The 27,981-nt window shown below is 52.4% G+C and overlaps 1 protein-coding gene across 1 annotated transcript in view; it reads right to left on the reverse strand.

Moving 5' to 3' along the window:
* PHF2 (PHD finger protein 2) overlaps positions 1 to 17,483 on the reverse strand; it is a 97,666-nt gene extending 80,183 nt beyond the window's left edge. The window contains exon 1 of the mRNA XM_081065841.1: positions 17,352 to 17,483. Coding sequence (XP_080921967.1) covers positions 17,352 to 17,449 — 98 coding nt within the window. The 5' untranslated portion in view covers positions 17,450 to 17,483. The remainder of the gene's footprint in view (positions 1 to 17,351) is intronic.
* Positions 17,484 to 27,981: the final 10,498 nt, after the last annotated feature.

Below are 27,981 nucleotides of genomic sequence, written 5' to 3' on the forward strand. Positions count from 1 at the left end.
GTGGGGTCCTAACAGAAACAAGGAAACCTCCATGATACAGTTGTCCAAAGTTGCACACTGGGACAGCCACCCACTTGACCTTAGGCTTCAAGCCTAACCCTACAGCTATCTCAGCAAAGACCCCAGACCCAGAAAACAGGAGACGAGCAGCCCTGCTGAACAGAAGGGTGAAGAACATGGAGCCAGGAGGCAGCTTGCCCAAGAGGGTGGATGGTTGGTAAATGAGTAACTAAGAAAATGTACACTTGTGCTGGCCGCCATGGATACAATTCAGAGATAATTTATAAAATCTGAAATGTTACAGTATGACCCAGGCCCATGAGATAGGAGTGAAACTAAGTTAATATGACACTCAGTGACGTAGAGGATGGGTCAACTTCAGGACATTGACCTTCTGGTTGATGGAATCCCTTATAGGAACCGCAGGTCCACCAAGAAGAAAGCAGCCTTATGGGGAGGAGAAATGGGAAGAGGCACAAACCTTCAGTTACAAGGTCTGAGGATCTGATGTACAGCATGGGACTAAAGTTTATAATGTTGTATTGCATACTTAAAATCAGCCAAGAGAGTAAAGCTTCAGTGGAAAAAAAGAAAGAGAGAGAGAGAGAGAGAGAGAGAGAGAGAGAGAGAGAGAGAGAGAGAGAGAGAAGAGAAAGAAAGAAATAAATGGGTGACCATGTGAGGCGATGGGTGTGCTGTGGGAATCCTTCCACAATGTATACAGACATCAAAACATCATGGTGTGCACTTTACATATACTACAATTTTATGTGTCCATTATATAATACTTCAATAAAGCTGAAAGAAATGAAACTGAACCTTGTAAATCGTGTAAGAAAAAGAAAAGAATGGGGCCCCCTTGGACACGCACACGTGTGGTGAGACCAGCCATGGACATGCACATTGTAACACTTGTGTGCCCGCTAGTGCCTCCTTCTGCTGTGCAAAGTGTGTCTGGCACACTTAGAAAGGACATGTGCACACACATAGATGCAGCCTTCTCAGGGTATTCCAGAATGGGCGTTGTGAAAATAAACGGTTACACTATGAATATGGTCAGAAAATATTTTCTGTGACACCAAATCCTAAATTTCTCAAGGGTTATGTCCTATTTTCAGAATTCTTCACTAGGTCCAGTTGGAAGTGCCTCCCCCCCCATGTGGGCCTTAGGCTGCCCTGCTCTCTGCCTCCAGGTGGAGCACCTGTATGTGAGTGTGTATGAGTACTCAGTCGGTATCTGTAAGTAATGGCTCAAAGGCCCGTGCAGGAGGACTCCCCATCTGCAGAGCAGTGTTTAATATCTCAGACTGGAACTAACCTACGCTGGTCCATGTCCTCAGCCTGTCTGGGAAGCCTGGTGTCTGCTAGGCTCTCCTCGGGGGCCCCCACTGGGGTGAGGCTCCCATCAGCCTTGCACACCACACATCTTGTGGCACAAGGTCCCACATGTTCCCCCTCCTGTGGAGAGCAGTGACCAGGAGCTTAGCTGCCAGTCTGCAGCAGAGACAGGTGAGGACACACCGGAGGGAGTGAGGCTCATGGGCCCGGGGTGTTCTCCAAAGCGGGCTGTGTGCTTGGGTCCCCACTCAGGGTGGGACACGGGTGTGAGAGCAGCTGGTACTAGGATAGTCCTGATGCTCTGGGGAGTCATGGATGGGGTCAGGGGTCCTGGGGCCTCAGTTGTTCCCCCTGAGGCAGTGGGGCTCCATCCCTGACCCATCAGCCTCAGGACCCCACCCTGGACGGTCCCGAAGGAGGGGAGGGGACTCTGACTGGGCAGTACCCGAGGCACCTTAAAGCTCCACCTGCACAGGGACCCTCGGAACAGCTCTGACCATAGGTGCCAAAAAGGCCCCTTCTCAGCACGCAGGCTGCAGGCTGGGCAATGTGCCTTACTGGAGGGGTCACATCAGAAGAGGGGGTGCCGGAAGGACACAGATGCCCTCACTCTACCCTGACCTTTAGAGTCAGGGGTCCTGGACTGGATGTCCCCTTCCTGCCCATGGTGGCTGTGCGGTGGGGACATACTCACACCCTAGTGTCCATAAAACCCCCAGTCCACAAAATCAAAAAACGGGAGGCTGGACAGGATGACTTCTACACTCTGACAATATTATTTTTGTGATTATTTTATTTCTGATTATAAAAGTAATATTAGTCCCCTGGAAAATCAATTGGAAAGTGAAGAAAAGTATAAAGCAGTAGGAAAAAAACAGTCTTAGACCTTTTAACATGTTGGCATCTTTTCTTCCAGTATGTTTTCTGTTTTAACTAATTAACATCAACTATCATGCTATATAGACAACGTTGAATCTTGCTTTTTCTTCCATTTAATGTTATAGCATAAACATTTTCACATATCATTAAAATCTTGTAGTAAACATCATTGTTGATGACTGCATAATTTTCTATGGTGTGAGTATATCACAACTTACTTAATCATCCCCTCAACTTTATCATCTAAGAGTCTAGAATCCTTGATACAGTAAATGAATGTTCAAAATGTCTCTTTCTACATTATGTTAAGTGAAATAAGTCAGAAAGAGAAAGACAAGTACCATATGATCTCACTTATATATGGAATCTAAAGAAAAGACTATGTGAATGAACTAATCAGAGACAGTTTTGGGGACGCAGAGAAAAAACCGAGAGTGGTTAGATGGGTGTGTGGGAGGGGGTTGGGGATAAGGGGAAAGGTGAAGGGATTTGGAAGCAGCTGGTAACCACAAGATGGCCTCAGGGTTTTTTTGAAAATTAATTTGGGGAAGGTATTCTATAATGTTGTAAAGATTTTGTTGGGTATCCGATGGACATGCGTCCTATTTGGGAGACCACCTCAGGGATACTGTGGATACCTGATCATGGCATTGTACACCAGAAGCTAAACATTAATGAATGCCAACTATAATTTTATATATATAATGTGATGGTTCAGTGTGAGGTCGAAGGGATAGTGGATGGGGGTGGGGGGTTCACAGTATGAGGGATATAAATGATGAACGTCTAAGTATTACCTTGTTTTGTACACCTGAAACTAATAAATAAATTAATTAATTAAAAAAAAAAATAAAAAAAAATAAAACAAAAACAAAAACAAAATGTCTCTTTCTATGTTTTTAGACCTATTCCATTGGCTATTTAACAGATAGTCCAGATAAAGACATGGTCGCTTTAAAAATCAGAAGCAAGTTTTGGAGCACCTATTCCAGCAGTTTCTAGGGAGATTAATTGTATGCAGATATAGAGCAAATAACTCTGTCTGGGAACTCTGGGGATTACAGCCTTCCACCTGGATAAAAAAGCCCTGAGAGACTCACAAGGTGGCTGAGAAGACAAGTTGGACCTGAGAGCAAACACAGTCCAACGTCCCATTAACAGAAATATGGACTCTAGACCAGGGGAGGGGAGGCCCTGTCCACAGGCTCCACCACATCCTGACGGCATCAACCTGGAGGACGCGTGGGGGTGGGGTCTAAGGACCCTGTGCTTCAGCCCTCCGGGGGGGAGTCCTAAAGGAAGGGGGGCTGGGTCCACACTGCTGCTGCCTTTGGAGAAGGGACTGGTGCTCTCCAAGGTCCTGTCCTACTCGAACATTCTATGATCTGTTCTTTGCCCCTTTTCCCCCATAAAAAACAAGACAAGAAAAAATTAGGAGATGGAAACCTGGACAGTCTTCGGCCAGGTCCTGTCCCAGAGCCCCAGAGGCCACAACTGCAGGGTGCGGGGTGTGGGCGTGGAGCAGGGGCAGGAGCAAGTGCCTTCTGATGGGCCCCCAACCCCAAGGAGTGCCAGGGCTACCAGGCTAGGACGACACAAGCTGGACTCTGGCGACACTTTCACAGCAGCCAGCACTGGCTGGGGGCAGTGAGCATGAGAAAGGACACCGGCCATGTCACACCACCTCCAACCTCGCAGCGTGTGCCTGCAGCTCCTGAGCGGCTCTGAGAAACAGTGTTCCCATCCCTCAATTGGGGACCACATGTGGCTCACAGAACCATCTGAGGACAAGACGAGCTGTACAGAGACCTTGGACCTCACTCTCCGGGGGCATCAGGGCCTTCCACCCATCTGAGGGACACTTACTGACAAACACCAGCAAGCACAGAATGATTCTCCGTCCTTAAGTTCCACCCCGCAAATGGGATACTTCCAGAAAGGCCTGGAAGGAGCCTTCTCTGGCCACACAGCAGGTAAGAAGGTCAGACTGTCAAGTGTTGCTGGGTGACTTCACCAAGAGCCTTTTCCTTCACTGACGAGCAGTGCGTGTGGGTTGCGCTGACAAGCCAGTGCCAGAGTTACTATGTGCCCCCCAGAAGTGGGCATTCAGGAACGTCCTCCTGCATCCAGACCAACGGCCTCAGCACAGGGACTGTTTGCACAGGGATCCCCCAGGAGTTTAAGAATGGACCTGAATCCTAAAACCCCAGAGTGCCAGGAGGGGATGAAAGGAGACAAGCGGCTGGCTCTGTGGCCCCTTGAGCCCCCAGCGTCCAGCTCCCAGGGAGGCTGGTGATGGGCTGGCCCCTGACCCGCGGTGCCAACAGTGGAGCAGGCCTCGGACCTTGAAGAACTTACCAGCCCCCGGATGACAAAGAGGCCTCCCAGAGAACACGAATGCAAACGGGCCTGCGAGAAAGAGGGCTCCAGCAGGGTGAATGCGGCCAGCCTACACTCGGACAGGCATCAGGTCACCTCCTCCTGACGCCAGAACCTCAAGTCTAGCTGGTCACAGTCCCCTGCTGACCGGCAACCAGACCACACGATGAGGGCCTGGGAGTGGGCGCTCACATATATCGCTCACTAAGTCACAGGAGGCACAGAATTTGCACTCTGTGTGTGCTGCTTGGGACTCGGGGACCCTTCCCAATGACAGAACCACCTGCGAGAGAAGATGACAGAACCGTCTGCAGAGGACACTAGGCTGAGAAGAGACTGGTGTGCAGCCCCCATCTCCCATCTGTGAAAGAGGGCCTCACACTGAGGGCCTCCTGCTCCCACTGCGCATGTGGAGGGCAGGAGCCAGAGTGGACAACGGAACACATGCCCAGAGGCAGGGTCTGTGGTGGCTCCAACTGCTCTGAGTCGGCTTTTCAGTCTAATTGCATCTTTCTTTTCCAAAGCGTAGTTTGAAATCTAATAAAACAATATGAGTTGGAGACCTAGAAGAAAGTATCAAGAGGGAATAGCATCATGACCGTACATAGTAGCCTTTCTGATCAGGGCCACGTGGAGAGCATGCCCGTGTCCATGCCTCAGGGGTCACCAGGGGCTGCTGAGTGACGCTGCTCCCTTGTAGGATCACAGGCGCTCCCGTGAGCTGTGGGGGTGCTCACATCAGGCCTGGAGTGTGTGAGGGAGCCTAGGGGGAGGGTGCACGAGACGAAGACATGGCACCCTCAAAGGTGCAGAAACCATGAAGCGTCTTTGGTATCAGGATCATGGGACAAGGGGGTCTGAGAAGCCACCAGAGGAGCCAGGGGCGACATGCAGTGGACAGCGGGGCACGTGAGGCCTCTGGCGGGGGCCCAGGAGGAGGCAGTGGTGGCTCCTCAGCTAAGACCAGAGGACGGCGGTGATGGCAGGTGTTAGCAGGCAGCACAACCCAGTCAGGGGCAGGCACGAAGTCTGCCACACCTGTGACTTTTCTGTAAACCTAAAACAAGTCTAATATGAAAGGTTTGGGGGGGAAAAATTAAGCCTGACATCACAACAGAACTGAAAAGGAAGGGAGAGGAGCTATTTCGTAAACATGTGAGCTTTAAACCAGTGCCAATCCTGGAGGCTTGAGGGGTTTAAGCAGTGCTGGGAAAGAGGAGGGAAAGGCTGGGAATGCCCTCGCCGTCCGTCAGAGGAAGGCTGCCTTCTCCTTCACGTCTCTGACTTAGCCTGCTCTGTCTTCATTAGAAAGCATCTTCTAAAATTCCACACTTGCAGGAGGAAAGAATTTAAAAATTGAGTGAGCTCAATAATTAGGTTGTCAATAAGACAACTGCAGACTGAAATGATAATTAATATGATATGATGATATGATATGATATGATATGATAACTGCACAGTAAAAGTACAGCGAGATACACTGTTTCACCTTCCAGATTGAGTTGACAAAAATCAAAAAGTTCAGAAAATGTACTGCCCAGTGTATAGGGAAATTGGTACAACCCATCTGGTGATTTTAAAACCCAAAAGGCTGAGTGTACACTTCCTCCCAGCACCTTACATCTTAGAATTTATCCAACAGATACACTAGCACACATGCCCATACCCGTATGTGCCAGGATGTTTCCTGTGCAGAACTGGAGTAGCTCAACATGAGAAGTAAGCTCACCACCAACCCGGAAACCAGGCGAGTGTGAGACCCAGTGTCACAGGCACAGCGGTATCCCCAACACACCGGAGTGCATGAGGAAAGAGAGAAGGGTGTTTGTGCAACACAAGTACTATAGCCACAGAAATCTCGAGTTTTCTCTAAGGAGCTGGAATCTAGGGGAAGACAAGCTTTCACTGCATATTCTTTCATGCCCATTTAAAAAAAAAAAAAAGAAAGTATTCCATTTGCAAACTCATTCAATTAACCATTTATAAATGAATAAATGCCGTTATTTCTTATTACAATAGGTAAGTAAAAGAAAAGACCGGGAGGGGGGCTGTCAGAAGCTCTGTTTTCTGCCTGTTAAATGTAAACGTGTTCTGCACAAATTCAGTTGCCTCCTGCCCTCAACTGGGTGTGATTATGTCCCCTGGGGCCTTCTGGTCACGAATGGGGGCACTCTTACTGTCCCAGCTGGGGGGCGGGTGTCCCTGGAGTTGTGGGCGGAGGCCAGGGCGGTGCTGCACATCCTGCCAGCAGAATCCCCGCCCCGTGTCCACAGAGCCAGGCTGAAATACCCGGTTGTGACCTAACTGCCCACTATTGCCCCGGAGGTGATCAGTTTGGGGCCAGTCTCAATTATTAAAAAGTGTTTTCTCAAACTGAACCCAAATCTACATTCCTTCTTCTTCAAGCTTTAATCCAGCACTCAGTTCCTTCCTAGCCTGAGGCCAGGACAGCTGCTGAGTCCCAGCAGGAGAAACACACGGTGCTCTCTGGTCCCACTAACAGCCACTCCGATTCCAGAGGAGCACATCTACAGAGAGGAAAGGAAAATCACATGCCCTGGAGAGCTGGAGAAGGACACAAGGAGGGGAGGGGCTGGGGACGGGGGCTCAGCTCAGGGCCCCAGGAGAGTGACTGCCTGGCTGCTGCTCCAGGGTCTCTCCTCACCCCACCCCAGACGGCCAGACAGATCCTCGAACTCAATCCCCTTGGTCACTGCCACTACTGCCTTCAGGGCCCTACACAGATTTTAAAGAGTGGGGGTGTGGGGGGCTGTGGGCATCGGGCAGGGACCACACAGCACACCCTAGACAGAGGTGGGCTGAGGGCACAGGCTCCACCTGGCCATCTGAGATCAGACAGAAAGCATGTGTCCCTGTCCTGTGAGGTGGGAAGACAGGTAAAAGGTCCTCGGAGACCTAGGCCCTCATCCAAACGGCCTCACGCGTCCACCTCCACGTCTAGGGCTGGGAGTGAAACACAAATGCCTGACGTCTGCACAGTGGGCAGGTGGCAGGAGTTCTGGCAGGCAGGGGCCCAGGCGAGGCCCAAGGCAGTACCAGGACCAGACTGGGGCTGGCTACACAGCTCGCATACTGGGATCAGAGGGTCACCTTGATGACATGGGCCCTGGGAACCTCGAGGCCAAAAGCAGCTAATACTTCCACCCTCCAGCAGCACGGTGGAGCTGGGGCAGGAGCAGCCCAGCGACTCCAACCTTCCCAAGGAGCAGGCAGGGTGGAGTGCCAGACAACCCGCTGCCAGTCTTCCATCCCCAGGACCACCCCACCCTGTCTTTTTCCCCAGGGCCCAGTTGGCTCCTAGCTGGGCTCTCTCCATCCTGCCCCTCTATACATGGCTCGCAGCCCTCAGAGAGAACTTGGTAAAGTAGAGAATGTTGTACCGGTCTGGGTGCTGCTTTGAGGATAACATGAAAACTCCCGCCTCTGGCTGACAGCCCACGCACATCACCACTGCCTCTCCCCTCCTGCCCAGTACACTCTGGGTCACCTGGAGTACCACCTGGCTGCCTCAGCCACCAGGGTGCCCAGCACTGCCTGCAAGGCCAGACGATGGCATGTGCCACCCAGTGGTGCAGGGAAGCTGAGTCTTCGTTAGTGCTATGTCTGGGTGCCTAGAATGGAGCCCAGTGCCCCGAGGTGCTCGGCTGGAGTAACTGATGGGCCCCCTTACTTGGCAGGACAGGAGCCAACCTCTGACCATCGCAGCACGTGTGCAATGCCTGGGGATTCCCAGCCACTTTGGCCTCCAGTGTGAGCACAGTCTGCAAACACAGCCAGGAACCGCACGAAACTGTCACAGCTGCTCACTATGTCTGGAGTGGAGAGTGTGGCTGGGAGGTCCCCCAGGCCCGGGCAAAGCTCCATGGGCCACTGATCAGCAGGTGACCCAGATCAGCTGTTGGCCCTCTCCCAGCTGGATTCTGCTAAGCAGACCCGAGTCCAGTGCCCTCGGGGAGCTGCTGAGAGAAAAGGAGGAGATGACTGTTGGAAAGTGCCTGGTGTTAGGTGCAGACAAGTGGCAGGAAATGCCCCTCAACCACCACCGCCATTTTTTTATGAGCTGCAACTCCAAAACAGCTGGGGAGAGATTAGCCAGAGTTGTTAGAAATTCCAGGAAAGCGACTCCACAAGCACCAATGACAACCAATCCTTCAAGTTTCACAAAAGTAGGCAGAAGGAGATTTAGGGAGAACCCACCTCCCTCTCTGACATGCACCCCTGTGCAGCTTCATGTGGTACCGTGGGGTCTACCTCTCCACAGTGTCTGGGGAGCTCTCAGGAAGCCCTACATGTCCCAGCCTTGTTCATCTGGAAGGCAGACTGGGTCAGGCTGCAGTTTCTGGATTTTTCCAGGATGTCAAGTGTCATGCTGCACGAGAACCTCACACCTCAGTGTCTCCTGCAAGAAAATGGGACCTGACCCATCAAGTATGTGTCATCTCTCCAGCTGAAGGCAGGTCCGCCCAGGAGGGAGGTGATGGGGCCTGGGCAGGGAAGGGCCCTGTGCCCTGCTGGGACACACTCATGTTCCAGGAAGTACTTGCTCCCTGCCCTTCCTGCTCAGGCCAGCTTCCTGGAGACTTGCACCCACACTCTGCCTTGACAGGGTTTCTAAGGGGAAAGGAAAATAAGGGACGAAGTTGCAAGGTTACAAGAAGATCTTCAAATATCAGAGTTCACATAACTGGGCTACAGGCTACTCACATGTTGGTCTGGGATTGCCAACCGCAGGAGGTTGGGGAATCCAAGCTCAATCTGGCTGCCCCCAGGGCGAGCACTGATGGGGCTCAGACCTGGCCTCAGGGCACTCTTCAAGGCCTGTCCAGAAGCTCACACTGTCCAGCACCATGAGACCCGAGCCCAGCCCACAGTGTGTCAGGCGTAAGAATGACTGAGGTCCACCCTGCAGCTCTGTGTGCAGCAACAGCAGCACCTCGCTTGGGAGACTCAGCCCAGGGTGCACACGGCCAGAGACTGCCCAGAGCTTCCTTGGGGACACAGCCCACGGATCAGTCAATAGCCTGGGCTACCGTCTCAGGGCCTTGCTCACTGTTCTCGTGCCCTACTCAGCCCAGGCAGCAGTGCTACCCATCCTGCAGGTTCAGGTCCCCGGCTGAACCCCTTGCCTTTTGGGGTCCCTGGCAACCCCCAACACTCTCATCAATGAAGGGGCACTGGGGGCGGGGGGAACTGTGGGACGGACACTGCTGTTTCAGCCCATCACGTTGTCCTGTTGACCTCTGCAAGCTGATGCTCCAGCCTCAGTGTGCTGGTCCTCCCGATCAGAACAGCCCACCACCACCAAGCCCTTGGGGGCAGGGAAGGTCAGAGAGGCCGTGTGCAGCACACCTAGCAGTGGGCCGACCCACCCCATCACGGCTCCCTCGACAGTCAGGATGAAGGAGATGGACACCCGCAGAGGGGACCCCCACACAATATAAGGAGCTCCCCACATGTGTGGGGGAAAGGCCTCGTCCAAGATGTGACAATGGCAAAGCACAACAAACACTTATGGCTAAAAAGGAAAGTAGCACCCCTCCCCCAGGAGTGCAGACACATTCTGGCCACATGGTGCCTGCGGGTGCGCAGCTGAGTGTGTGCGCACCCAGCACGGGCATGAACACCTGCACAGTGCACGTGTCTGACTCTGGAAATTTAGTCACCACATGTTAAAAGGTGATGCTTTTTTTTTTATTTAAAGGGGATAAAAGTACCAGCAGTAAACAATCCAAAAAGGAAATTACAAAAATGACCCCTTACAATTGTTCCAAAGGCATAAAATACCTACTGTGTTTCCCCAAAAATAAGACCAGGTGTTATGTTAACTTTTGCTCCAAAAGACGCATTAGGGCTTATATTCTGGGGATGTCATCCTGAAAAATCATGCTAGGGCTTATTTTCTGGTTACATCTTATTTTCGGGGAAACATGGTAGAAATAAACTTAACCAAGGGATGAAGAATTCATACACTGAAAACTAAAAAGCACAGCTGAAAGAAATCAAAGAAAACTTTAGTCTAAATAAAAAGACATCCTGTGCTCATGGATCAAAAGACATAATATTGTTAAGATGTCAATACTACTCAAAACGATCTACATTCAATGCAATCCCTGTCAAAATTCCAATAGCCCTTTCTGTAGGAATGGACAAGACAATCCTCAAATTCATATGGAATTGCAAAGAGCCCAGAAGAGTCAAAACAATATTTTTTAAAAAGAACAGTTGGAAGTCTCACACTTTCTGATTTCAAAACTTACGACAAAGCCACAGTAATTAAAATAGTGTGGAACTGGCATAAAGAGGGACAGACAGACCAATGGAAGGGAAGAGTCCAGACCTCATGTATATGGTCAAATGATTTTTAACAAGGCCACCAAGATTTCAATACGGAAAGAATATTCTTTTCAACAAGTCATGCTGGGGCAACAGGATATCCACATGGAAACAAATGAAGTTGGATCCCTACCTCAAATCACATACAAAAGTTAACTGAAAATGAATCAAAAAACAAATATAAGAGCTAAAAATATAATACTTTTAGGAAAAAGCAAAGGGGTAAATCTTCATGACCTTGGATTTGGATTCTTAGATATTATACCAAAAGCACAAGCAACAGAAGAAAAAGATAAATTGGACTTCATCAAAATTAAAACTCTGTGCATCAATGGATATTATCACAAAAGTGGAAAGACAACCCAATAATGGGAAAATATTTACAAATTATGTATCTGATGAAGGTCTAGTGTTCAGAATATATAAAGAACACTTACAATTCCAAAATAAATAGACAAATAACAGGTCTTCAAATAAATATTTGTACACAAATGTTCATAGCAGCACTGCTGACAATAGCCATAGGTGGAAAAAGCCCAAATTCCATAAACAGAATGGATACCCAAAATGAGTATTGGGTATCTGTACGACAGAGTATTATTCAGCCATTAAAAAAAAAAAATCAATGAACTTCATATACACACTATAACATAGATGAATCTAAAAAACATTATACTAACTGAAAGAAGCCACACACAAAAGGTTACATATTGTATGATTCCATTTATATGAAATGTCCAAAATAGATAATAAGTACATGGGGACAGAAAACAGAAAGAGGGTTGTCCAGGGCTGGGGGAAGAGGAATGGAAAGCTTTGTTCAATGGGTTTGGAGTTTTCTTTTGGGGTGATGAAAATGTTTGGGAACTCGAGAGAGGTGATGGTTGCACAGTATTTTGAACACACAAAATGTCATAAACAGTGTACTTTAAAATGGTTAATTTCATAGCATGTGAAATTCATGTGCAGCACGCCTAGCAGTGGGCCCTGACCTGCCCCAGCGTGGCTTCGAAGGTCAGGGTGAAGGAAATGGAGACTCGCACTTTTTATAATAAAAAATGAAAGGCTCATTTCTCCATTTGCCTGGACAAACAACACAAGGGCCTTCAGTTCCTGTGCTCTGAGGTCAAAGCCAGCCATTGGTTGGAATTCTAACTATATTTTTCCACAGATGACCTATCACTTTGGGGGGAAGTGAACAGACCCTCCATCCTTAAAGCACAGGGCCAAGCCCCATTCCGGAGCACACGGTTAGGGTCACCCACCAGCCCAAAAGGCTGAGAACCAAGGCAGACAGCAGCAGCGGAACAAAGATGGAGCAAGAAGAGAAGGACAGTTTAAAGACAGGGACACAGCTCTATGCAGGAGGCTGGCAGAACACTGGGCACACCTGAGACACGGAGGTACTGCATAGAGCCTGGCTTCCTCACCTGGCACCAAGTGCCACCTTCCTGCCAAAAAGATGTTACCATCCACGTTGCATTTACGAAACCATGGACACGAATGGGGTTTTCAGCGCCTGGTATTTGTTCAGGCCCTTGAGCCAGAATAACTTAAGCTGGACAAATCCCTACCTTTGCACTCTGGCAGAGGTGTGTCCATCTGCCGAGGGTGAGGAGGCACGACAGCCCCTCTCTGCTGGAAGTGGGAAGACAGGTGGCCCACCCGGCCTACCTCCCAGGTCACTGTGGGAACCAATAAGAGGATGACCCTGAATGAACCCTGAAGCCATAAAGGCCAGCCCCAGTGTGAGCCCTGCCGTACTACTGCCACATCGGTCATATAGAAGCTGTGACCACTCTGCTTTCCCCACACCCACCATTTAGGAGTTAGACTCTGCCAGCACATTCAGTAGAAAACATTCTTTTCTGGCTGATACTCACTTCCAACAGCAAATCTCATTCTTTCAGAATAAGGCCCTGCCCTGTGGCCAGATGCCACGAGCTCAGAGGTGAGGGGATGGCCTCAGAGGACAGGATGCCAGGGCTGGCAGGCTCCCCACCAAGCCCCGAAACCTTTTCCCAATATTAGGCCATCAGCAGCCACACCTGAGTCCAAGTGGCCCCAAACAAACACCTGAGCAGTGCAGAAGCTCATATCAAGCACATTTCCAGCCCAATATTCTCAATAAAAGCAAACATTCTTGCAATTGCAATGAGCCTGACTCCAAGCGGCTCTCTTGGAGACTCATCTCATTTGGGAAGTGTCAATGGACAGGGGACTTCTCTGCCCTCTAGAAGCTGACATTTCCCCACCTCCTCCAGAACTTCTTAAATTCACACAGTGAGAATTCCTCATTTTAAAAGGATTAATCGTTATCCCTACATATGTCCAACACGCCACAACTCCATCTCCACGTGGATAGTCCTTCCCCGGGTATTTAGGGATCTCAGGGTCTAGGATTTAAATGTCAGCTCTGATCACCCAGATTGCAGTGTTGAAGCTTGGTGGGCTCTCCTTTCCCTCCAAGCACATACATGCTCCGCTGGCCAACAGGGCTGGCCATGAGCCCCACTCAGTGTCACCGGGAACCCATAAGGGCTGAGGTACTCCGGACATGGCTCTGCCCCAAGAAGCTTAAGGGTGGGTGAGGTGGCCACATGGCAAGAGCCCACCAAGGCCAACCAGTCCTGGTGGCAATGGACACAGAGACAGGGCCTTGGCAAGGAAGGCAGGCAGAGCCCAGACAGATGGAAGGACACACAGGAATTGGAGGGGATCCATGCCAGAACCCGACTCCTTCTCCCCTCTCTGGTCCCCAACCCCTGGCCCTTCCCATCATCTCTCACCTGGATACTGGCTCCTGCCCCCACCCTTGTCATCAACTATCTCTTTGGCAGCCAGAGGGACTCTGCCAAATCCTCAGTCCTCTTCTGCGGCTCCTTTGCAGAGTCTCCAGCATGGCGCCTGCCGCCTGGCCACACTGCAGGCCGTCCCTGATGTGGCGTCCTTGTCCCCACCCCTACTCTTGGCCCCACAATGCTTCCTCACGACTCTGACAGGGCTCCCCAGGCTGGCAGGAAACTCCCGTCTAACTCACGTAGAAGAAACCCTATAAGAGGCAAGAGATCTCAGGAACCCCGAAGTCAGTATGGCACCCACAAAGAACACACACTCCATAAATTTTTACAAAGGAATAAATGAAACTTCTGTCACTGAAGAACTTACACAGCAACTTCAGCTTTCAAACTCTTTAAAATCAATTTTACTCATTTGCCTCCAAAAACACTTCAAGTTCAATAGAACAGGTGACTGAAAGAAGGCCAGCTTTAGGATGTCTGCTGCTTTAACAAAATTATTCCTATTTCCCAGAGACAGAGACTCTTCACATCAAGATGGGGACCAGGTGGTTGGACATCTGAGGCATTCCCTAGAGCACCGGGGCCACAGTGCAGACGCCTAACCACAGGCAGGGGTGGAGGGCACACGGGGTCTGGTGGAAGACACAAGAAGCTGCCCAGTGCTTGGCCCAAGTGGCTCTGTGGCACCCTGATTGGGGAGGAAGGTCCCCAATGTTCCCGTGGTGCCACACTTCTCTACCAGACAAGCCAGCTCAGAAGGCACCTGGCCGCAACATCCATCCCTTCCTAGTCAAAGCCAGGCCCCAGGAGAGGCTCACTCCGTGCTAGTGAAGGCCAGATGGGCTGTCCAGGCGCCCTGGTCCATGTACCCAGCCATGTCAAGACGGGGTAGGATATGGGCTCCTGGCTTCCTGGCTAACTACGCTTCCAGCCCCGCTCTGGGGAGATGCCTTCCCAGAGAACATGAGAAGGGGTGCTCACGGTGCTGAGCGAGCTCACCCTGGGAGCAGGCTCTGCCCCAAGAAAGGAGCTGCCCCAAACATGCTGTCAGCTGGCGCACTGCCGGAGTCCTCCCAGCAAAGACTCAGTCACATGAGTGTGGGTAACCTCAGAGACCCCTTTCTAATCTCCCCAAAATGGGCTGCGCTGGAGGGACATGCTGGATCGCAGGTGGGACAAGACAAAACCTGTTACTTCAACAGTTACGTTCATTTTTACAAGTACTATCTATGGCAAGTGATACTAAAGTTCTACTTCAGGGAATGATACAGTTTCCTTCTAAAAGAAATATTCCTGGAGAGGAAGGAGAGAGAGTGAGAGGCCCTGTGGGTCCTTCAACAGGAAATGGACGGTAAGGAGGAACCTGGTAAAGTAAACCTGCCGAGACCTGTCGTCTGGGTGACCTACTGCCCAGTGTTTCTGCCTCAGTTTCCACGCTCAAAACATGATCTGGTGAGAAACATTAACTTCAGGGAAGATGGGGTGACAGGGAAACTGTACCATTTTTGTAACTCTTCTGTAAGTCTAAAATTCTCTCAAAATAGAAAGTTACAAAGTACTCAAACTTCTAAAACATAAGTTGAGCTGTTGAATACTTAGTAAACAACAGTACAGGTGATAAGTGGATCTGGAAAGAGCAGCAGGTCATCCAGGAGGAACATGTGGAGATTGGGAAACAAGGGATCATGTCATACACCTTGCTGTTACATAGGAGAAGGGCCTGGCCCAGCGAGGTAGGGAGTTTGCCCAGGGCTGTGAGAGCCTGCGGGGGGCGGGGGGCATGGGGGGGAGCCACTCTGGGGAGACACCAAGAGGCCGTCCAGCCTCAGGGTCACTTCTACAAGTGCCCTTTGATTAGATGTAGAGATGTGCCCTGTGACCAGGGGAAAGCACATCCCCTTTCAGACCGCAGGGCCACCCCACATAGATGGAAACGAATCTGTGCTGATCCAATGATCTGTGCCTATATGGGATCACATCAAAAATCTCAGACGAGAAATAAAAAACAAGGAGATAAGGCCTCCCCAAAACAGCCCCTTTAAGGTGTCAGGACACATCTCTCTCCCCACATGCGCCAGGGCCGATCCAGCAAAAGCCCTCAGCACCTGTCCCCTGCCTTCCCCATCTCAAAGTCTAGCTCAGTCAGACCTGCCTTGCCTCCTCAGCCCAATGGTGAGGGCCCCCGCCAGCCAGACAAAGGTTCTCCCAGGGCCTCACACCTCCCCCGCCTGGGCACCCTGGGAGCTCTAAAAGCCCAGGAGGAGGAAGAGGCCCCTCCACACTCAGGGCACTCAGGGCCACCTTCTCAGCATCTCTGGAACTGAGGAGCCGCGAGGGATCAGATGGCAGCTCTCACCCTTGGTCCGGCCATGAACTCTGCGAGGGTGCCAATGGTGGGTGTGCATAACGGCACTGCTCTGGTCAGAGCCCAGTGTTCACAGCCCAGGCTCAGGTTCTGGGGGGGTCGCTGCGGCCCTGGGCACCCACAGGAAGGCAGCCCGGCAGGCCAAGAGATTTCAGTGAGTGTCCCTGTCCCACAGAGTCCCACCCCCTCCGCACTGGGGTCCTGTCACGGGGACTCAGGCCTGGCGCTGACCAGCCTGAGCAGGCCCTGTCACATCTGGCTGCCTGGCTCCCCACATGGGAACTGGCAGAACTAGACACCACAGCGGATGTTTAAATACCGTCCCACAGTAAAACCCAGCAGAAGGTTCTCCTCTCTGGGGATCAGAGACCACCCACTACCACACACACCTCTCTTGCCCCGGGCCCTGTTCCTGGCGGCCTCAGAGGGCAGCCAGCCCGGCCCAGCCCCTGGTAGTCCAGAGGAGGCCCAAACACATGAGAACCTGTTGGAGCAGTTTGGGCAGCAGTGTCGCCTCCTCTTCCTCCTCCTCCATTTACTTCTGGGTGGGAAGGGACCTCGGCTTTTGAAAAGTAGGCGCAGGGCCAGGTCATGGCCACGGGCAAGGGGCCAAGCCTCACCTCCCCCACCCCATCTTGCTCAAAGAGCATAAGGTCAAGTCAAAACCCGGGTGTCCCTGTCTGGAGCAAAGAGGGGAAAGGAGAAACATGCCTACCAGGGAGGAGGCGGCAAAGCCACAACCCCCCTCCCGCACAGACACCATTCTGTCACCCACTCCCGCCCGGGGACCCGCAGGCCGCTGGGTCCCGGGGCCCGCGGGGCCGGGCAGGGGTCCCGCACGCGCGGACGAGGCCCGGGAGCTCCGCTCCGGCCGCGGCGCAGGGGGGGCGCGCCGGCCGCCCCCTCCCCGGGCCGGCGTCCGCCCATCCCCGCCGGCGTCCGAGCCCGCCGCTCGCGCCTCCCCGGGCCGCGCGGGGAAAGTTCCTGCAACTTCGCGGGGGAGGCGGCGGCCGGCCTGGGCCTCGGAGCCCGCCTGCGCCCCGCGGTCAGGCGCCAGGCCCCGGCGCCCCAAGTGCCCGCCCCGCCCGCCGGCCCCGGGCCCGCTTTGTGCGCGGCGGCGAGGGGCGCCCGCAGGCCCGGCCCCCGCCCAGGGCACAAAAGGGCGCGCGGCCGGCGGGCGGCGGGGCCGGGCCGCGCCGGGGCCGGGGCCGCGGCCGGGGTCGCACTGCGCTCACCTGCCGTGGAACCAGTCCTTGCAGGCGTCGCACTCGATCATGAAGCGGGTAACGTCGTAGGGCAGCCGGCAGACGCAGTACACCGGCACCGTCGCCATGTTCGCGCCGCCCGCCCGCCCGCCGCCCGCGCTGCGCTCCGGGTCGGGCCGGGCGGGCCGGGCCGGGCGGGGGCCGGGCGGGCCGGGGCCGGGGACGGGCCGGGGGCGCACGACAGCCCGCGCGCACCCGCGGCGCGTCCACACAAAGCGGGGCGCGCGCAGGCCGCGGGGAGCCGCCCGCCGGCCCGGGGGCGCAGGGCGCGAGTGTGCGCGGGGCCGGCGCGCGGGACACAAAAGGGAACGGACGCGCGGGGGCGGCGGGCGGGCGGGGAGCCGCGGCCCCACCGAAGGGACCCCCGGCCGCCGAGCGGCCTCTACGTCAGCGCCCCGGGTGGCGCCGCCTCCGCCCGCGGCCTGGCCGCCGCTCCCGCCGCGGGAAGGCGGGCCGGGGACAGCGGGGAAGGCGGGCCGGCGACCTGCCGGGGAGAAGGTGGGCCGGGGACCGGCAGGGGTGAAGGTGGGCCTGGGGACCCTTCTGGGGGAGAAGGTGGGCCGGGGACCCTTCTCGGGGAGAAGGTGGGCCGGGGACCCTTCTCGGGGTGAAGGAGGGCCTGGGGACCCTTCTGGGGGAGAAGGTGGATCCGGGACCCCTCCTCGGCGTGGGGGAGAAGGTGGTTCAGGGACCCTTCCTGGAGAGAAGGTGGGCTAGGGGACCCGCCAGAATAGAAAATGGGCCGGGGGACCGGGGAGGGGGAGACGGGAGACTCGGGAGACCCCCTGCGGGAGAAGATGGACCAGGGTATGGTGGGGCGCGAACATGGGGAGGGACCTACAGGGAGGGCGGGTGAAGGGCCCAACGGGGGGGGCGGGGTGAGGAGAGATGGGGGTACAGGAGACCCCTGGGGCTGGGGGCGAGGTGAGACCCCGTAGGATGCCCTTTCGCATTCCGAAGGCTGAACGACACTACTTGGCTCTAACTTTGTTCTGACCCAGCAGCAAGGGTTCCTCAGATCTCTTTCTTTCTGCTCCCTTCCCTTCTGCCTCCCCCCTCTTTGCTGGCTGGGGACACCCCACTGTCCCTTACACTACCCCTGGACTTCCCTGATGCTGAGTCCCAGAGGAGGACAGAATTCAGGGTGCCCAGTGCACTAGCACAGGTCAGCTCTACAAAGAGAGAACGGTTATCTGGAATTGAGCTGCCCGGAAACCCTGGTCAGAGTCCCATGCCTGGTTGATCTAGGGGGCAGGGAGGACAGCAGGCCACAAGCCTCTTGTCTGTGTCCCAGATTGTTGAGCCCCTCTGGTAGCTGGGGGATTGGGTGTGGGGTGCTGGAGGTAACACTGCTCTTGGCCGGCCAGCCTTTGCCCTGAAGTGGTCCTGCCTCACGTGGCTGGTCAGGATGTTTGGCGTGTACGGGCCTGCCACTCAGCTGGCAGAGATCTTTTCTCAAAGTGTCCTACAGCAGGCCCTCCCTGCCCCTCCCAGCTGCTGCGTACTGTGCCCCCATGCTCATCTCAGGGAGATGGAGAAGAGTGGGCTCCTAAATTGGAATAAGGAACCTGTCTCTGTATATGCTCCCTCTCTGTCCCATCTTGGCCACTGCAAGCTCAAAATTTCAGACTTGGGGCAGAAAGTCATGCAGATCACCTCACAGCGGCATCTTTGACAGGCCCTCAGCTGAGCCAGCAGCCTCTAAGGGCCACTGGCTCCACTTGCAAGCAGTTCAGTTGAAGTCTTCATGCCTAACTGAGTGGAAATCTGCCCCCAAATAGCAGCCATCCTCCCCCACAGTCTCAGTAGTGCCCAGGGCAGTGCTTTAACTGGGAGGGACAAGCATGAGGAACATGAGTGGGGAAAAGAAACTGGAGAAGAGAGGAGGGGAAAGAGGGCTAAGCTCTCTCCCCCACTCTTTCATACCTTGGTGAGCTACTCAGGGTCTGGCGCTAAGGCCTACCTACCTGAATTCAGCTGTCACCCTCCCCTCTGGAGTGCTTCCTACTGGTGACAGCCTGTATGGCTCAGAGAAGGGAGTAACTATTAAGTATTGTCTACCACTGACACCCTGGTGTGAATCAGGGCAGATAAACAGTGCTCAGCCTGCAGGTCCAAGCATGCAAGGAGGCCCAGAAAGCTGAAATGGGCGCTGCTGTTACCTTCTCCTCTAGCAGCACTGAAGCACTCAGACCAGCAGTATCCACATCCATCCATGTGTGGTCCACTGAAGCCAGAAACTTCTGGAGACCCCTGTGGTGCAGGGGAAGCCACCCTGACTGTGAGCAGGCTCATCTCTGACACATTTCCTTGTTTACACATAGTGATAATACTTACCCAGTATTTATCAAATGCTTATGAGGTACAGGGCACTGTGCTTAGTTCTTCCCAGACATGGACCAGCACTCACCCAGCTGCTTATCATATCCCCTGGGGAGTGATGATTACATGTAACACCTTAGGTGTTATTGCTGCCGCTTTAGAGATATGTATATAGATAGGTGTCACAGACAGGTATGACTGGTGCCATTTCCAGGAGTGAAAACTGAGTCTTAAAGCAGTTAACTGCCTCATGAAGGAAATCAACGGGCTGGTGGGACAGGGGAATAAGCCAGGAACCCAGACTAAATCCAGAGTCAGAGCCTGTGCTGTGCCCCTTGATCACCCTCCCCCGCCCACCCCAGGGTGCCCTGAGCACCCAAAATGTCCTGGGAGCCTGTCACCCCACCCCCACCCCCAGTCATTCACTGCTGACCTCGGGAACTCTGCCAGCATCTGGAAGTGTTCACTGAGACTTTCCCCACTCCATTCAGAGCTCTTCTTGGCTGCCGGCTGACTGTGGACTAAAATAAGTCTCAGCACGGATCCCAAACTCTTCCTCTCCTTGGCTTCTCACTATGACTTAGCCGTTCACTGCCATTGAAAAGCATTCCCTATCTCCATGTCCTCCCTTTCTCTCATTCATTTACTTAAGCATATATTGAGCACCTGCTGTGTGCCGAGCAGTGCTGTACCCACTCTGCAGCCCCTGTCGGGCACTGAGCAGTCCCAAGTCTTGTGGAGCTTGTACTGCAGTAAAGGGAGACAGTGACGCATATGCAAGTGTTCGTGGACTGGGTGGCACAGTGCCCTGAGGAACCCAGCTCAGGATGGGGCTGGGCAGAGGTGACCTGGGAGCAGAGGCCTGGGCAAGGGCACACAGACAGGGGAAGGAGAGCAAAGGGAACTTTCTCAGAAGGACCCAGAAAGGAGGGGCCAGTGGCCTCAGAGGTCCAGGCCTCCTCTCTGGCCACAGGTGTACCTGGAACTCTGCTGCCTTGAGCTTGATGGCCTCTCCATGTGGTCTGCCTTTGCCTTAATACCTGCCCACCAAATCCCCCCATGCCCCTTGGTTGCAGCATCCAGCAGTCTGAGCAGCAACCCACTCCAAGTGGCTTGGCCTGCTGCAGCGGGTGGGAGCTCCCAAGCGGTTTGGCCGCATTCTGCCCTTCACCCTGACGCTCCCAGGGAGCACCCCTTTAGCACTGTGCCAGCTCTGACCATCCCAGGCCAACACCTGTTATTCACCCTGTTATCCAATGGAAAACAGCATGTTCCAGTGTGTGTTTATTCAGTCACTCACTCAACAAGGTGCACTGAATGATAGGCCAGGGTTTTTTAAATTGTGGTAACATACACATCATAAAATTTACCATGTTAACCATTTTTAAGTGTACGGCTCTGTAGCATTAAGTGCATTCACATTGTTGTGCAGCCATCACCAGTATTTATCTCCACATCTTCCCAAACTGAAATTGTCCCCATTATACACTAACTCCCCGTTACCTCCTCTCCCCAGCCCCTGCAAAACTGCCATTCTACTCTGTCTTTATGAATTCGACAACTCTAGGTATCATATAAGTGGAATAATATAGTATTTGTCCTTTTGTGACTGGCTTATTTCATTTAGCTTAATGTCCTCAAGGTCCATCCGTGTTGCAGCATGTGTCAGAACTTACTTCCTTTTAAAAGCTGAATAATACTCCACTATATGTGCATATCATGTGTGGTTATCCATTCACTGTTGATGGATACTTGGGTTGTTTTCACCTTTTGGCTAGAGTGAATTATTCTGCTATGAGCATGGGTGTACAAATATCTGTTTAAGTTCTTGCTTCACTTCTTTTGTGTGTGTGTATACCCAGAAGTGGAATTGCTGAATCATATGATAACTCTAATTTTAACTTTTTGAGGAAGCACACATAGCAGCTGCACCTTTTTACATTCCCACTAGCAGTGCACAGGGGTTCCCATTTCTCCACGTTCTCATCAACACTTATTATTTCCTCATTTTGGGGTTTGTTTTTTAATTATAGCCATTCTAATATGTATGAAGTAGTATCACATTGTTTTTATTTTGTTTATTTATTTATTGGTTCTACAGAAACTCCTTGATAATTGTGGTTTTGATTTACATTTTCTAAGGATTAGTGATGTTGAGCATCTTTTCATGTGCATATTGGCCATCTGTGTATCTTCTTTTCTTCCTTCCCCTTATGCTTTCTTCAAGAGTTTTATAGTTTCAGTTCTTAAGTTTAGATCTTTGATCCATTTTGAATTAATATTTGTATATGGTGTGAGTTAAGGGTCCAACTTCTTTGTTTTGCATGTGGATATCCAGTTTTCCCAGCGCCATTTGCTGAAAACTGTCCTTTCCGCCATTGAATGGTCATGACACCCTTATCAAAAGTCATTTGACCATGTGGACAAGGGTTTATTCCTGGGCTTTCTATTGTATTTCATTCTTCTGTATATCTGTTCTTCTGCCAGTACCACTGTTTTGATCACAGCAGCTTTGTAATAAGTTTCGAAATCAGGAGTTTTGAGTCCGCCAGCTTCGTTCTTTTTCAAGATTGTTCTAGCTTACAAATCCATATGAATTTGAGGATTGGCTTCTCCATTTCTGCAAAAGGGGCTATTGGAATTTTGCCATGCATTGCACTGGATCTGGTACATAGCTTTGGGTAATACTGACGTTTTAACGATATTGTTTTCTGATCCGTGAACCTGGGATGTCTTTCCATGTATTGTGTCTTAATTGCTTTCAGCAATGTTTTGTAGTTTTCGGTGTACCAGTCTTTAATCTCATTGGTTAAGTTTATTCCTAGGTATTTTAGTTTTTTGATGGTATTGTTAATGGAATTGTGTTCCTAGTTTCCTTTTTGGATTGTTAATTCTTAGTGTATGGAAACAAAATTGATTACTATGTGTTGATATAGTATCCTACCTCTTTGTTCAATTTGTTTATTAGTTCTAGCAGCTTTTTTTGTGGAATCTTTACAGTTCTAAATCTTGATGATTTTTATATGATATAAGATCATGTCATCTATGAATAGAGATAATTTTTCTTTTCTAATTTGAATGCCTTTTATATCTTTTTCTTGCCAATTGCTCTGGCTAGAAGTGGGGCATCTTTCTCTTGTTCCTGATCTTAAGGGAGAAGTTCTTAAGTCTTTCACCATTATGATGTTTGCTAAGGGCTTTTCACCTATGGCCTTTACTACACTGAAAAAGTTTTTTTCTATTCTTATTTAGTTGAATAGTTTTACAATGAAAAGGTGTTGAATTTTGTCAAATGCTTTTTCTTCATCAATTAAGATGATTATATTCTCCCCCCCCTTCATTCTGTATATTACATTGATTGATTTTTATTGATTTAAAGGATGTTAAACTAGCCTTGCATTCCAGGGACAAATCCCATTTGGTCATGGCGTACGATCCTTTTAATATGCTGTTGAATTTGGTTTCCTAGTATATTGTTGAGGATTTTGCATCAATATTCATAATGGATAGTTTTCTTTTTTTGTAGAGTCTTTGTCTGGCTTTTGTGTCAGGGTAATGCTGGCTTCATAGAAAGGGTTAGGAAGTCTCCCCTCCTCTTCAATTTTTGGAAAGAGTTTAAAAGGGATTGGTGTTAACTTTTCTTTAAATGTGTGGTAGAATTCACCAGTGAAGCCATCTGGTCCTGGGCTTTTCTTTATTGGGATTTGTTATTATTATTATTGCTGCTGCTGCTTCAATCTCCTTAGTAGTTGTAGGTCTATTGAGATATTCTATGTCTTCATGATTCAGTTTTGGCAGGTTGTGTGTTTCTAGGAATTTGTCCATTTCATCTAGGTTATCCAATGTGTGACAACTAGTGCAGATTTTATAGCAGTGAACAAGGCAGACACTTTCCACTTTGTATTCATATGTATTCATATGAGCTCATATGTCAGTGGCAGACAGACAACCAATAACTCTTGGGGTGGGGGTGTGGGGGGTGTGGGAGATATCAGAAAGGAGATACTAGTTCAATGCTGGATGTGTGCTTTTGTAACAGATGAATCCATCTGGTGAATGCAAAGACAGTTCTAAGAGCGGGCCCTTCTTGGGGCACCTGGACCAAGCTTGTCTGATCCAGAACTGATTGAAATAAACAGTGACCAATGGGAACTTTGGGAGCCTTCTGAGTTTTTCTGTTAGGTACGAAAGTGTGCCCTTTCTTGTTGACTATCTCTAGGATGGTACAGTGTTATGTGGAAGCACTGAGTTTGTAGACAAAATCCCCTCAGCCAGATGACCATGTAATTTACTATCCAAAAGGATGCTGTTAATAAAACACCAGAACAGGGGCCAACTGGGGCTATTCTGGGCAAACTGGGATCAGGATGACCCTCCCACAGCCCGACTGGGGTCAGTCAGGTCTGCAGACATGAACATGCACAAATCCCAGGAGTGGGCACAGTGTGATAAAGTCTGGGTAAGTCTGCCGAGGGCGTCTCCAGCTGTTTGCTTCATGAGCTGTTGGTGCCTGCTTGGGCACAGCAGGCCACGGCTGTTCCAGGCACATGCCCTGAAGTGGCTCCAGCTCTGCCTGTAATTCCCACCTACCTCCAGGTCATTCCTCAGAGACTCCCTAATGCCTTCCTCTACTCCCACCCATAGGAAGTTCCCCATGGCCTCCCCATTTTCCTTCATAAAACATAGAAATTACCATTGCTGTTGCATTTTCACATGGATCTATTTTCTCTTGTGTGCATTTTCACATGACTGTCCTTTTCCTGCTTGGGTAAAGTGCCACAACATGGGGAGGTCTCTGTTTTGCTCACTGCTGGCTCCTCAGCAGCAAGCACAGTGCCAGTCCCAGTAGACCCTCCATGACGTGACCAACAGGTGGACAAAGGGGCCACTGGAGAGCCAGGAATCCCTCTATGCAGGGGAGACCTGAGATCTTTCTTTCCAGATGCATGGGTTTGGGAGTACTTGGTCAAATATCAGGTGAGGAGCAAAACTTTGGTCTGAAATCAGCCTCTACCTGTTGGAGAGACAGGGCCACAGTTCTTGCTACCCAGGCAGGTTTATTTGAGATGGGACTGTCACTTTCCTAACATAATTACACCTGCAACAATCCTTTCTAAATAAGGTCCCCTCTGAGGGACTGGAGTCAGGACTCCAACATCTGAATTTGGGGGGGACACAGTCCAGCCTCCAGCACAGGGTGAGGTACCTAGTGCAGAGCCTGGTTTGGTCTGTCTCAGGTTTGTGTGTCACCTGTGGCCCAGGCTGTGTGAGGGAAGCTAACAGGATGAGGGAAGCCCTGCATTCCCACAGCCTGGGGTCCATGTGGGGGGAGTGAAGGTGTCTCCAGGCAAAGTGGCCTCTGCAAGGTTCACTCTACCAAGTGGGGAGTAAGTAGTAAAGGGTGGGGGGCAATAAGTTAGGCATTCTCAGAAGAGGGTAGAGTAAGACCACTGGAAGAGAGCCGCTCCTGAGGATACCCACATCCGGAAAGGACTGGCGCCCTCCCTTTGTCCTTGCAGATGATGCTATAGATGAGGGGACTGACAGATAAATGAATTATCTCTTAAAATTCTTGCCTTGGCCTGGTTTTTTAGTATCATAAAAGAGCCAGGACATTAGAAGTTCCGTCACTGGAAAATGGAGAAGCTGAGGGCACAGTAAACATAAGAAGGGAAATTTCCTCTCACTGGCAATCAAAGCACATGGAAACCAGAAACTCTTTTCCCATCAGCCTGGCAAAGGGAGAAGTGGGGTGTGGTCAGTGCTGAGGACCTAGACCCCCTTCGTTAGCCTCCAACCTCTCTGCCAGTTCCTTCCGCAGAAATGCTAATCAGGGCGTGTACACCTCCCCTTCTGTCACCACCTGGAGACCACTCACAACCTCCAAAGGGCCACCAGCACGCCCTGAACCCTCACCCTGCACTGGTGACTTCTCTCCATCCACTGCTTCCTGCCTGGGCCTGAGCCAACCCCTCACCGCAGAGAGACCACCGGCCTTGTCACCCCTGGTCCCAAAGGCCCTTCCTGCCACAGGCCCCATCACCTCGTTTTATTTTCATCCTGTGAAATAATCCTACTTGTACACATGTATACTACTCACCCCCTCACCCCCCAAGAGTAAAGGCCAAGAAGGAAGAGCCCTTGGCATCCTCTGCGCGGGACCTGGCACCGACCACGCATGCATCAATCCTGGGGGTGCCTGGAGTAAAGCCATGGCCAGCCACACCTGGAGTTACCGGGCTGCGGTAAAATACGGAATGGTAGGGAGAGGCAGCCAAACATGATGCTAGGTGGGTCAACTAATGTTACAAAGTATGTACGAGGGCTAACTTTCTGCAAAGAAAACAAAAGCCACCTGCATATTGCATAGGAAAAGGAAAGATAAAGAGCAGATGTTAACAGGTGTCTTCGGATGAAAGAATTTCTGGTGAATTTTTCCTTTTTGTTTATATTTTTAAGTTATTACAATAAACATTACTTTTGAAACGACAAAAAGAATCAATAAAAGCTATTTTTTTTTAAAAAAAAAAAAAAAAAAGGAAGAAAAGAAACGGGCAACTGCAGGTCAGAACTCGGTCCAAACCCTAGCCTGTCTCAGGATGCGGTCCCGGTGCCGTGGGCGGGGCGGCCAGGGTGCCCCCGGCCGGGCGTGGTGCCCTCGCGTCCCGCCCGGTCTGTACTTCCCTCCCCCCCCCCGTCGGGACCACGGGCTGTTCTCCGAGCGACGGAGCTGCCGAGAGAGGGCGAAGGCCGTGCGTGACCCCCGGGAGCAGTGGCGGGCACTGGGAGTAGGGCTCGCCACGGAGCAGCCTGCGGTGGACACCGTACTGACGAGGGGGACATCCAACCGGCCCGCTGGGCTGCGGTTCTGCGGACGGAGCCGGGTCCCCGCCTCCCACAGCGGGGCTGTGGGCACCAAGCGGTGTGAGCGCCGGGGGTCAAACCCGCGTCCCTGAGCGGTGGCGGGGCCGGCACGGCCGGCCGGACTGGTCACGGCGGAGCGGCGTGAGACAGGCGTGCCCATCACCTCCCACCGGTCAGCACCCGCCCGGAGCCGCGGCGGGGCAGGCGCACCGCACTTGGGGTCCGCGCGCGGGGCCGGGCTGAGGGCACGCGCTGCCCGGGAAGGGCGGCACGCCGGTCGTGCGGGGGCTTCTGCGGCCGGTCCTGGGAATCGTGACTTCAGCGCTGACTGCGCGGGGAAAGCCCCGGCCGCCACCACTGTCCCTCCCCTAGGACCCTGTCGGCACTCTGCGTGCGGAACTCAGCTCGGGGCGCCCGCGGTGAGGACGCGCCCTCGCCTCCGGCGGCCTGGCCCGGGAAGCAGCGCGGGAAGCGCGGGACCGCGGGCAGCGCGGGACCGCGGGCGTCCAGGAAGGTGCGCGCGCAACGCCAGCTCGAAACGGAGCGCCGGGCGGATTGGAGCCGCCCTGCCCCGCCCTGCGCACAGGCCCCGCCCCACTACGCAAGGCCCCGCGCACGGGCCCGCCCCCCCACGCAAGGCCCCGCTCCAACCCTACGCAAGGCCCCGCCCCACCCCACGCAAGACCCCGTTCCCCGGGGCACCCGGCGGAAGCGCGCGGCCTCCCCTCCCCCGCGTGCCCCGCTGACTGCGTAGCTGGCGGGGCGGGCGGCGGCCTTCCTTCCCCTCCGGGTCCCGCCGGCGCCCCGGCCCGCCCGCGTTCCGTGCGGTAGGCGCCGAGCGCGCGCTGTCCCTGCAGCAGTGACGCCACGGCCACACTGCCAGCAGCGACCTAACACGAGTCCCTCGGGGCCAGCTCCCGGGGGCCACGCCGAGGGAACGGGACCGCCGGAAGATGGGGCTCCGCAGCTTTGAGTGTGGACCCGGGTCCAACAGCACGGACTTGCAGCTGTGTCTTCCGCTGTTCAGCCCTGTCACCTTAGCCAGCGTGAAAAAAAAAAGAAAAAAGCCTCTCTGGTAGTGACAGCAGTGTTGTCCTGACAGGATTGCTGTGAGGATTAAATGAGCTGAAACACCCAGAATAGTGCTCCTAAAGTAGCACTTCCTATTTTAGCACCATTATTGAGGTTGTTAGAACACGAGAGATTTATGATGGATGCTCAGAAAACAACCAATAAAAAAAAGTATTCAGTGGCTACCGGCTCCCTGTCCTGTGCTAAGCACTCAGAACTCACTGATGTAGAAACATGGGAAAATGGGGGAGAAGACATAAATCTGCCATGCACAGTAACTCCAAATAATTTACGTAGATACGCAAGCATAACCCCATTCCTACAGCGTGGGCAGTGCAGAGTG

This window comes from Rhinolophus hipposideros (genome assembly GCF_964194185.1).
Source record: "Rhinolophus hipposideros genome assembly, chromosome: 11".
Taxonomy (NCBI): domain Eukaryota; kingdom Metazoa; phylum Chordata; class Mammalia; order Chiroptera; family Rhinolophidae; genus Rhinolophus; species Rhinolophus hipposideros.